The sequence below is a fragment of the Lynx rufus genome, unplaced genomic scaffold, assembly GCF_022079265.1.
Source record: "Lynx rufus isolate CCGP_SWC_20201006 ecotype Redwood Valley unplaced genomic scaffold, mLynRuf1.p SCAF_13, whole genome shotgun sequence".
NCBI lineage: Eukaryota > Metazoa > Chordata > Mammalia > Carnivora > Felidae > Lynx > Lynx rufus.
The window spans coordinates 33,463,318-33,475,502 of record NW_025814827.1 but is presented as its reverse complement, the minus strand read 5'-3'; the positions used below and the strand labels follow the sequence as shown (position 1 = coordinate 33,475,502).

The 12,185-nt window shown below is 38.4% G+C and overlaps 1 protein-coding gene across 3 annotated transcripts in view; it reads right to left on the bottom strand.

Annotated features, from left to right (window-relative positions):
* The window catches only part of INO80 (INO80 complex ATPase subunit), a 137,800-nt gene that overhangs the window by 101,271 nt on the left and 24,344 nt on the right, over positions 1 to 12,185 (bottom strand). For all 3 annotated transcript variants that reach the window (XM_047075301.1, XM_047075299.1, XM_047075298.1), the window contains exons 2-5: positions 7,826 to 8,011; positions 7,421 to 7,590; positions 7,260 to 7,327; positions 4,687 to 4,854 (exon numbers count right to left, since the gene is read on the bottom strand). In XM_047075301.1, the coding sequence (XP_046931257.1) occupies positions 4,687 to 4,854; positions 7,260 to 7,327; positions 7,421 to 7,590; positions 7,826 to 7,968 (549 nt within the window). In that variant the 5' untranslated portion in view covers positions 7,969 to 8,011. The remainder of the gene's footprint in view (positions 1 to 4,686; positions 4,855 to 7,259; positions 7,328 to 7,420; positions 7,591 to 7,825; positions 8,012 to 12,185) is intronic.

Below are 12,185 nucleotides of genomic sequence, written 5' to 3'. Positions count from 1 at the left end.
ATAAATATGAATATAAATTAAAATCAAGCAGTCCACTACTGAATCTCTTTCCTAGATTACAGCCAGTCTAAGAACTGAAACTAGGACAGAAAAGTGACATGGATAACTATCACAAGGTCCTCTGTCAATGGTCAAAATTGAATGAGCATTCATTGAACTGCATAGTTAAGGCTGATGGGGGGTGGGAGGGAGGGGAGGGTGGGTGATGGGTATTGAAGAGGGCATCTTTTGCGATGAGCACCGGGTGTTGTATGGAAACCAATTTGACAATAAATTTCATATATTTAAAAAAAAGAACAAAAAAAAACGGGGCGCCTGGGTGGCTCAGTCAGTTAAGTGGCCGACTTCGGCTCAGGTCATGATCTCGCGGTCTGTGAGTTCAAGCCCCGCGTCAGGCTCTGTGCTGACAGCTCAGAGCCTGGAGCCTGTTTCGGATTCTGTGTCTCCCTCTCTCTGACCCTCCCCAATTCATGCTCTGTCTCTCTCTGTCTCAAAAATAAACGTTAAAAAAAAAATAAAAAAAAAAAAAAAGAACTGCATAGTTAATAAAATCTATAAAGTTTCCCATATGTATGTTTTACTTCAATTAAAAAAAGACCAAGTAGGGGTGCCTGGTGGCTCAGTTGGTTAAGTGTCCAACTCTTGATTTTGGCTCAGGTCACGATCTCAGTTTGTGGGTTCAAGCCCCGCGTCAGGTGTGCCGATAGTGTGGAACCTGCTTGGGATTCTCTCTCTCCCTCTCTCTCTCTCTGCCCCTCCCTTGCTCATGCTTTCACTCTCTCTCTCTCTCTCAAGAATAATTAAATTAAAAAAAAAAAAAAAAACACCTGGGGCAGCCAGGTGGCTCAGTCGGATAAACATCTGACTTCAGCTCGGGTCCTAATCTTGCAGTTCGTGAGCTCGAGGCCCACAATGAATAGTGCAGAGCCTGCTTGGGATTCTCTCTTTCCCTCTCTCTCTGCCCCATCCTGCTTCCTCTCGCCCTCTCTCAAAATAAATAAATAAAGTAAAAAAAAAAAAAAAAAAAGCCAAGTACGGCAATCCCTATTAAAATGTCAACAGCGTTTTCCACAAAAGAAAAAATAACACTAAAATCTGTACGGAACCACCCCAAATAGCCAAAGCAATCTTGAGAAAGAAAAACAAAGTTGGAAGTATTACAATTCCAGATTTCAAGATATACTACAAAGCTTTAGTAATCAAAACAGTATGGAACTGGCACAAATAGAGACATACAGATGAATGGAAAAGAATAGAAAACCCAGAGATAAGAGGTGCCTGGCTGGTTCAGTTGGTAGAACACATGACTTTTGATCTCAGGGTCCTGAGGTGGAGCCCCATGTTGGGTGTAAAGCATACTTAAAGAAAAACTTTCAATAATACAGAAGAGAGAACTAAGAAAGAAACCCATCCTTATGTGGCCAATTAATCTATGTCGAAGGAGGCAAGAATATACAGTGTGGAAAAGACAGTCTCTTCAATAAATGGTGCTGGGAAAACTGGATAGCTACATGCACAAGAATGAAACTGGACCACTTTCTACCACTCCAAACAAAATTAAACTCAAAACGGATTAAAAACCCTAAATTTGAGACCTAAAACCATAAAAATCTTAGAGGAAAACATAGTAGTTTGACATCAGCCATAGCAACATTTTTCTATATGTGCCTCCCAACACAAGGAAAACAAAAGCAGAAATAAACTATTGGGACTACTTCAGAATAAAAAGGTTTTCACAGTGAAGGAAACCATCAACAAAACAAAAAGACAACCTAATGAGTCAGAAAAGATTTCTGCAAATTATATATGCAATAAGGGGTTAATATTCAAAACACATAAAAAACTTGTACAACTCAACCCAAACCAATCAATATGATTAAAAAATAAGCACAGAACTTGAACAATTACTGAAAGACATACAGATGGCCAACAGACATATGGAAAGAAGATCAATATCACTAATCAGGGAAATGCAAATCAAAACCACAATGAGATTATCACCCTACATCTGTCAAAATGGCTAGTGGCTAGTATCAAAAAGACAAGACAGGGGGCGCCTGGGTGGCTCAGTCGCTTAAGCGTCCGACTTCGGCTCAGGTCATGATCTTGCGGTTTGTGAGTTCGAGCCCCGTGTCAGGCTCTGTGCGGACAGCTTGGAGCCTGGAGCCTGCTTCAGATTCTGTGTCTCTCTCTCTCTGCCCCTCCCCAACTTGTGCTGTATCAAATATAAATAAAATATTTAAAAAAATTTTAAAAAGACAAGACATAGGCATTGGAAAGAACATGGAAAAAAAGGAATCTTTGTGAACTGTTGGTAGGAATGCAAATTGGTTCATCCAATGGAAAACAGTATGGAGGTTCCTCAAAAAAAATAAAAACAAGAATCATACGATCCAATAATTCCACTACTGGGTATTTACCCAAAGAAAATAAAAACACTAATTCAAAAAGATACATGCATTCCTATGTCTACTGCAGCATTATTTACAGTGGCCAAGATACAGAAGCAACCTAAGTGTTCACTGATAGGTGAATAAATAAAAATGTGGCATATATATTTATATGTATATGTACATGTGTGTGTATATATGTATATGTGTGCATGTATGTGTACGTGCGGATATATATATAAACTCTTCCCATCTGTGACAACGTAGATGGACCTAGAGGGCATTATGTTCAGTGAATTAAGTCAGACTGAAAAAGACAAATATCACATGATTTCATTCATAACTGGAATCTGAAAAACAAAAAGCAGAATCAGACTTGTAAAGAGAAAAGACTGATGGTTGTCAGAGGGGAGGGTGACGGGGGTTGGGCAAAATGGGTAAAAGGAAGTGGGAGGTATAGGCTTCCAGTTATGGAATGAGTAAATCACAGAAATAATAGGTCCAACACAGGGAATCAGTCAATGATATTGTAATACCGTTATCCAGTAACAGATGGTAGCTACACTTGTGGCCATAATATAATGTATAGACATGTTGAATCACTATGTTGTACACCTGAAATATAATACTGTATGTCAGCTATACTCAAAAAAAAAAAAAAAAAAAGACAAACTATTTCAAGCACCAAATGCCTAGCATTGTACTTTATGAAGGAACTCTACGTTTATTCATTTTTTTTTTTAAGAGACAGAGAGTGAGAGAGCAGGGGAGGGACAGAGAGAGTAAGAAAGAAGTCTAAAAGCCAGATATCTTACTATTTATTACTTCTGCAGGTTTATAACCTTGAACATGTTATTCAGTTTTCTGAACGTACTTTGGACGGTAAATAATTGCTGGAATGCTTTCAGGGCCTCAAATATGCTATTGCTTATTATGTACAAAGTGCCACACTTCTGACAAAAATCAGAAGTAACAGCACTCAAATAGTTGCCACTTAAAACTATTATTAATCTAATGTTAGTATGCAAAGAAAGGGAGTTTTTTAAAGATAGGAACACTTCCAAAGAGCAACTGCATTATAAAAGGAACCACAAGAATTTAAAATGGTGCAGCCACTCTGGAAAATAGTTTGCCAGTTCCTCAAAAGGGTAAGTAAGCACAGAGTTATCATATCATATGACCCAGCAATTCCTCTTCTAGGTATATACCCAAGAGAAATGAAAACATATGTCCACACCAAAAACGTGTATACAAATCTTCTTGGCAGCATTATTCATAATAGCCAAAAGTGGAAACAACTCATTTTTCATAGTTATCATTCATAAAAGCCAAAAAGTAGAAACAATCCAATTAATTCATTAAGTGATACGTGGATAAGTAAATGCAGTACGTTCATACTATAGAATCTTATTTGGCCATAAAAAGGAATAAAGTACAGGTACATGCTACTGAATGAACTCTGAAAACATGCTAAGCAAGAAGCTAGACACAAAGGATCACATATCGTTCCATATGCATGAAATGTCTAGAACAGGCACATTTATAGTGACAAGTAGCTGCCTGGGGCTGAGGGGAATGGAGAAAATGAGAGGAAACAGCTAAGGGGATTGGGGTTTCTTTCTGGAGAAAACATTCTGGAATTATATAGTGACAACAGTTACACATCTCTATCAATATACTAAAAACCACTGAATTATACACTTTAAAAGGGTAAATATTTTTAGTATATGAAATACATTTCAATAAAGCTTTTATTACAACCACCACCATCAAGATCTAAACATAAAAGTAAGGGGTACCTGGTGGCCGATTTTGGCTCAGGTCATGATCTCACATTTTGTGGGTTCAGGCCCCGAATCGGGCTCTGTGCTGACAGCTCAGAGACTGGAGCCTGCTTCCAATTCTGTGTCTCCCTCTCTCTCTCTGCCCCTCTCCCACTTGCAGTCTGCCTCCCTCTCCCTCAAGAATAAATAAACACGAAAATAGATAGATAGATAGATAGATAGATAGATAGATAGATAAAAGTAAAATGATTTATGGGGCGCCTGGGGTAGCTCAGTTGGTTAAGTCAGCTCAGGTCACAATCTCAGTTTGTGAGTTTGAGCCCCATATTGAGCTCTCTATGGTCAGCATGGAGCCTACTTGGGATCCTTCTCTCTATGCTTCCCCTGCTTGTTCTCTCTCAAAAATAAATAAACATTAAAAAAAAAAAAGGATACTGACATATCTTCAATGAATGTTAACCAGAGGCTAAATACCCGGCATGAAGGTCTGAGATTTCTCCTGAAACCTTTACCTCCTTGTCTTTACTATACTTATTCTGGTGAAGTTTCTTATATTTGTGCAGCCGCAACATGTTATGAAGTTCTTCTCTGCTGAGGTTGAGTTCTTCCTCTTCTTCTTCTTCTTCATTGTCTTCACTCTGAGAATCTGCCTCACTGGACTCATCACTTAGCAGAATGCTCTGCAAATGGGAGGAAATGGAAATGGAATCTCTCGCTATGAAGTAATTCCGTTTATAATCCAAGAATTTTTCCCCAACACAAGGACAGAAACAGCTGGAAGACAGTCATTCCAGTTTCCCTTACATTATCCTTTACCAATCTAAGTGGAAAAGAACAAGGTACCAACTGAACCTAGTATGCATGAATTCGAGAGCAGTAACACATGGAAATGCTGTAAACAGCAACAAAGCTTGATATCACTAAGTACTTACACTTAACATAAGATATTTTAACTGTCAAATACCAAGGCAAAAAAACTAAAAACAAAGAAACAATCTATTGGGTATAAAGGAATATAGAAAGCAAGCTGCGATGGCTAATTAAGGAGAAACAACCCGGGGCGCCTGGGTGGCGCAGTCGGTTAAGCGTCCGACTTCAGCCAGGTCACGATCTCGCGGTCCGTGAGTTCGAGCCCCGCGTCAGGCTCCGGGCTGATGGCTCGGAGCCTGGAGCCTGCTTCCGATTCTGTGTCTCCCTCTCTCTCTGCCCCTCGCCCGTTCATGCTCTGTCTCTCTCTGTCCCAAAAATAAATAAACGTTGAAAAAAAAAAAATTTAAAAAAAAAAAAAAAGGAGAAACAACCCAAAAAATATTAATTGATTTTGATATTATAATGAAATGTTATTCAGCCATGAAAAGGAAAGTAGTTCTGATCTGTGCCACAACATGAATGAACCTTGAAAACTATGCTAAGTGAAAGAAGCTAAGTACAAAGGACTGTGTATGATATGGACTTCACTTATATGAAGTGTCCAGAATAGGCAAATCCATAGGGAAAGAAAACAGATTAGTGGCTGCCAGGGGTGGGGGAAGTAGAGAATGGGAAGTGACTGCTAATAAGTGCAGTTTCTTTTTGGAATGATGAAAATATTCTGGAATTAGTGGTAAGGGCTACACAAAACTTTATGAATATACTAAAAATTACTAAATTATATACTTTAAATGGGTAGATTTTATGGCGTATCAATTATATTTCGATTTTTACAAATGTGATAAGCTAAACAAAGATTTCTGCATTCCCGAGAGCCACGCTGATATGAAGCAAATTAGAACCTTTTAAAGGACTTAGTGATAACAATGAAAGAGTACCTTTAAATTACTTTGAGCTATTCACAGGAAAATTAAGCAACAGAGAAAATATTGGTTTCAATAGAAGAAATGCTAACTCAGTTGGGCCAATGACTGTTATCTTGTAAGAATATCAACAAGATTATACCATTTCCTTGCCTATGAACACTCACAGAAATTTACCAGACTAAAATACAAATTCCTTAACATGTTATACAAGACCCTACACAATCAGGTTCTTGAACCTCATCTTCTATCATCCCCTCTCATTGTGCTCCAGCCATACTAGCCTTCATTCTCCCCCAAACATACTGTGTTGCATCCTGTGTCAGGAAGTTTGCAATTGTGTTCCTTCTGACTGAAATGCTCTTATCTGAGGGTGCCTGGGTGGTTCAGTGGGTTAAGTATCTGATTCTCGATTTCAGCTCAGGTCATGATCTCACAGTTCATGAGTTCGAGCCCCAGGTCAGGCTCTGCACTGACCATGTGTAGCTTGTTTGGGATTCTCTCTCCCCACTCCCGCACTCTCTCTCAAACAATTTTAAAAAATGCTGTTATGTAAAACATTCACATAGTCCTGATAATTCAGAAATCAGCTGAAATGTTACCTCTTTAAAAAAGCCATTTCTGGGGCGCCTGGGTGGCTCAGTCGGTTAAGCGTCCGACTTCAGCCAGGTCACGATCTCGCGGTCCGTGAGTTCGAGCCCCGCGTCAGGCTCTGGGCTGATGGCTCAGAGCCTGGAGCCTGTTTCCGATTCTGTGTCTCCCTCTCTCTCTGCCCCTCCCCCGTTCATGCTCTGTCTCTCTCTGTCCCAAAAATAAATGTTAAAAAAAATTTAAAAAAAAAAAAAAAAAGCCATTTCTATTTCTTTGTTTACAGACATTACTCACTACCTCCCCCCATCTGAATGTAAACTCTACAGGGCAGGAATGCTGTCTGTCTACAACAGTATCAGACAGATACAATGTATTCAATCACCATTTGTTGAACTACTCAGTAACTAATGAAAAGGACATTAATAACCCTGATGACACTGTGAGCCAGTGAGAGCAAAGATCTCATGTTTTTTTTACTCCTTGCCCTTCACAGTACTCTATACTCAGAAATGATTGCTAAAGTGAACTTCATTGAGACCTCTACATTTTTCTCCATGATCTCTTCAAAAAACTACCCCCAGAATAGAAGACTCCTCTCTAGAAAAATCGCCGCCAATGTGCCAGAATGAGTCAATAACTTTCCTTTCTATTTGTAATTTTAGTAGGTTATTTGAATTATAAATATTTGCCTTATCTCTTACCTTTAGCCACTTTCTGCTTTTCTTCAACTTAGAGAAGTTATATAAATTCCCTTTGTCAGATTTTGATTCTGTGTGAAGAAACATAAAGAACAACAAAAAATGAAAGGACGACTGCCCCAAGAGAACGGATAGTCCAAAGAGGGACCTCATACCACACTGACCTGACTGCAGAACTCCATTCAGTGAGTATGTGTTTAACATTCCAGAATTGCCTGCTCCAGAAGTTTCACCAAGCAATGAATTTGGAGGTTCTTCCTTAACTTGTATTAAGGGATCCCCAGACTGGGGCAATAAAGGATTACTGTCATCCAGTCCATCTTCACTTTCATCACTATAAATTAAAGAATGATAAATCTACAATCACAGCTGACCCAGCAGAATATTTTCATTTATGGTTAGTAGACAGAAGAAATGGATCCTTTAAGTAAGTTAATTGTGTTCTATTTGAAAGAAGGAAGAAAAAAATATCACACACACCAAAAACCATAAAATGCATAAATGCTAAAAATAAAGAGATAATGGGAATCAGAAATGTGGTCAAACATTGGGAACATGTAATGGCATACCTAGAAATATTCCTGTTGAAGATGGCTGATGTCTGTCGCAAGAAATGGTCCAACCGGAGGGCCCTCTCCAGGTACTGAAGATAGAGGGGCTTTGCCAGCTCAGTGCAGCCGCCATCGTCCCCGGCACCCAACTCCGAGGCCATAGAACAAATCTGTCTTCATGCACAAGGGTCTCCGACTTCACGGCTACAGAAGCAATAAAATAAGAATACTGTTTATTCTCCTTTTATTTTCCCTACATGCCATCAATGTGAAGAGAAACCAGACCTTCTAGAACACATGACAAGAAAACAGTAGTCTATACAAAGATCTTAATAAAGTTTCTCAGTATGCACTGTTTCCTAATACAAAGGCAGAAGTGAAAAGAATGAGAACATCAAGGGGCACTTCGGCATATCAGTTGGTTAAATGTCCAACTTCGACCCAGGTCATGATCCTGAGCTTCATGGGTTCAAGCCCCGCGTCCGGCTCTGTGCTGACAGCTTGGAGCCTGGAGCCATGTCTCCCTCTCTGCCTGCCCCTCCCCTGCTTGCACTCTCTCTGTCTCCCAAAAATAAACATTGAAATAAATTTTTTTAAAGAACATCAAAGTATAGAAATATTGTCATGTGTCACAACAAAAATTCATATACTTCTTTGAAATAGTACCTTAAAATTTACACCTACTTCACTTCTGTCCTACAATTAACAATCATTCACAATTATCTAAAATCTACTCCACAAGCTCTCACTTGTACACCTCAGAGAGGACACTTGTTCTCAGCATCACCTTCAAAACAGCTGTTCACACACTTGTACATGTGTGAGGTATTCCATTTACAAGGGAACAGATACATTAGCAGAGTATTTTACACACTTATAAACATTCTTGAAAGTGTTAGAAATGATTTAGAAAAATGGAAGAGAGTATAAGAGTGAGAAACAAAGGTAAAGCCTGTGCATTTTTTTTTTTTTTGCTACCTTACGGTGTTAAAGGAAACTATAACATCTTTCAGTTGTCTTCTCTTTTTATTATAGTTCTTAGAAGTTTCCTAATATAATCTTTCTTCTTAAAGAAATGTTAAAAAATTCCCCCAGCTAATCTATAGATTGAACATAATCTCCAACAAAATCACACTTTTCTTTTTCAGAAACTGACAAGCTAATTCTTAAATTTATATAGAAATGCAAAGAAACCAAAATAACCAGAGTAATTTTGAAAAAGAACTGGGTTGAACAACTTATGCTTCTTGACTTTAAAACATATTAGGGGTGCCTGGGTGGTTCAGTTGGTTAAGTGTGACTTCGGCTCAGGTCATAATCTCACAGATCGTGGGTTCGAGCCCTGCATCGGGCTCTGTGCTGACAGCTCGGAGCCTGGAGCCTGCTTCGGATTCTGTGTCTCCCTCTCTCTCTGTTCCTCCCCTGCTCACACGCTGTCTCTCTCTCTCACTCTTTCAAAAATAAAGATTAAAAACAAATTAAAAAAAAACATATCAAAAAGCCACAATAATCAGGTCAGTATGATAATGGCATAAAGATATCACATAGACCAACAGAACAAACCTGAAAATCCAGAAATAAACCTATACATTTACTATCAATTTTCAGTGAAGGTGATAAGGTGGTTGAATGGAAGAACAGACAGTCTTTTCAACTGGACATCCACTTACAAAAAGATTAATTCAAACCTTTACCTTACACTATGCACAAAAATTAACTCAAATGGATCAGAGACCTAGTAAACCCCAAACTATAAATTTTCTACCAAAAAACACCAGGAGAAAATCTTCATGATCTTGGTTAATCAAAAATTTTTGGATATGACATCAAAAGCACAATCCATTAAAAAAAAATGCTGATAATTAGGCCACGAAAATTTAAAACTTTTGGAATTCAAGCAGTATTAGCAAAAAGATAAAAACAAGCCACAGGAGAAGAAAATATCTGCAAGTTGTGTATCTGATCAAGGACTTGTATACAAATATCTACTTATAAAGTCATGGAAATGCAAAGTATAATATAGAGAATACAGTCAATAATATCTTAGTAACAGTAACAGATAGTGACTACAGCCAACAGAGTGAGCACTAAGTAATGTGTAGAACTGTCAAATCACTATGTTGCATACCTGACGCTAATATAACATTGTATATCAACTATACTTCAATATAAAAAATAATTACATGAATATTCATGAAAAGGCTGCAAAACTAACGAATAAATTGCTGTGGAAATCTAAAAAAAGTAATAATAATTTTAAGATGATATCCAACTTTTCTATGTATCCTCTAAAGATCTGCCTTCTCTACTTCAGGGAATCTTTTAAGAATAAAACAGTAAGTAAATGTGAAAAGGCTTTATAAGAAATACCAGCGTGGGGCGCCTGGGTGGCGCAGTCGGTTAAGCGTCCGACTTCAGCCAGGTCACGATCTCGCGGTCCGTGAGTTCGAGCCCCGCGTCGGGCTCTGGGCTGATGGCTCAGAGCCTGGAGCCTGTTTCCGGTTCTGTGTCTCCCTCTCTCTCTGCCCCTCCCCCGTTCATGCTCTGTCTCTCTCTGTCCCAAAAATAAATAAACGTTTGAAAAAAAAAAAAAAAATTTAAAAAAAAAAAAAAGAAATACCAGCGTATTGGGGCACCTGGGTGGCTCACTCAGTTAAGTGTGCAACTCTTGATCACGGCTCAGGTCACGATCTTGCTTTTAGGAGATCAAGCCCCATGTCGGCTCTGCACTGACACCATGGAGCCTGTTTGGGATTCTCTCTCCTCTCTTTCTCTCTCTCTCTCTCAGCCCCTCCCCTGCTGGTGCCCTAAGTAAATTAAATTTTTTTAAAAACGCCAGAGTATTTTCAAACAGTGTATGTTCAAATATTCAGAGTTGGAAGGGATCATAGAGATTATGTAGTCCAACTGGGTCATTTTACAGATGAGGAAACTAAAACCATAAAGATTAAATAATTTGTTCACAATCACTGAGCTCTTTTGCAGAGCCAGGTTTCCTGGTTCCTAAACTGGTCTTTTTTTAATCTCAGCAAACTGTCTCTCCAGACAGGATCTACCACTCAGTTTGCTCAGGTTTATACTTTGGTGTTAAGAAGAACACAATCCCAAGAACCAAATATTTTCAAAGCACCAATTCTTCAGAGTATAAAAATAAATAAACACGTTTTGAAAAAGCAAGACAATTTAAACAAAATGCACAAGGATTACAGGTGACTTTAAAATTTTACTTGCATTATTTGAAATATCTTTCTAGAAACCATTCTTGCTCACTGAGGTGCAGGGTTTTGTAAAAGCATTAACACCTAGGATTTATGTTAAGCTAAACAGATTAGTCCTTAGTTCAAGGTTAATAAATGGCCAATATAAGCTGTCAATAACCACCATTTTTTAACTGATTTCATTACAAAGACACTAACACAGAATAACAGGTTAATAGTAGAATAGCCTTACCTAAAGTTCAATTCAATATTGTTTTTAAAATTTAGACTTAGAATTATTAAAGAAGAAATGGTCAATAGGGCGCCTGGGTGGCTCCATCGGTTAAGTGTCCGACTTCGGCTCAGGTCACGATTTCACGGTTCGCGTGTTCGAGCCCCACATCGGGCTCTGTGATGACAGGTCAGAGCCTGCAGCCTGCTTCAGATTCTGTGTCTCCTTCTATCTCTATCCCTCCCCCACTTGTGCTCTGTCTCTGTCTCTCAAAAAAAAATAAATGTAAAAAAAATTTTTTCTTTAAAAAAAAAAAAAAGAAACGGTCATAATTTTTAGCTGAAATAGTCAGGCAACAAATTAATTTGTTTATAGTGTTTGCATGTTGGAAGAAAACCCTTTTGGATGCTAGGTTGAAACTACTGTGTGTTCACTCAAAACAGAATCTCACTGGCAGAATTTATAACAAGCGTGGCAAGGCTTGAAGCTCATAAAGCTAAGATTCTGAACTGTTCTGATAGCAAAAATCTTCACTATATAACATATTTAATCTAAACTTTGTATTCAGGTGAATTATATCAGGAAGTGTTACTAGGTTTCAATGGGGGGGGCAGACTTGTAGCCACAATATATAAAGAACTCCTACAACAACTCAGTAAGAAGACAACTAAAAAATGGGCAAAAGACTTTGAATACACATTTCACGAAGAAAGATACACAAATGGCTAATAGCACATAAAGATGCTCAACATCAAAAAAATGCAAATCAAAATGTCAGTGAACCACACTATACTCACCAGAATGGCTATAATAAAAAAGATAGATTATAACAACTGTTTGGGAGGATGTGGAAAAACTAAAGTCTTCATACACTGCTGGTTAAAATATGTAATACTACAGGGGCACTTGGGTGGCTCAGTCAGTTGAGCATCTGCCCCTTGATTTCGGT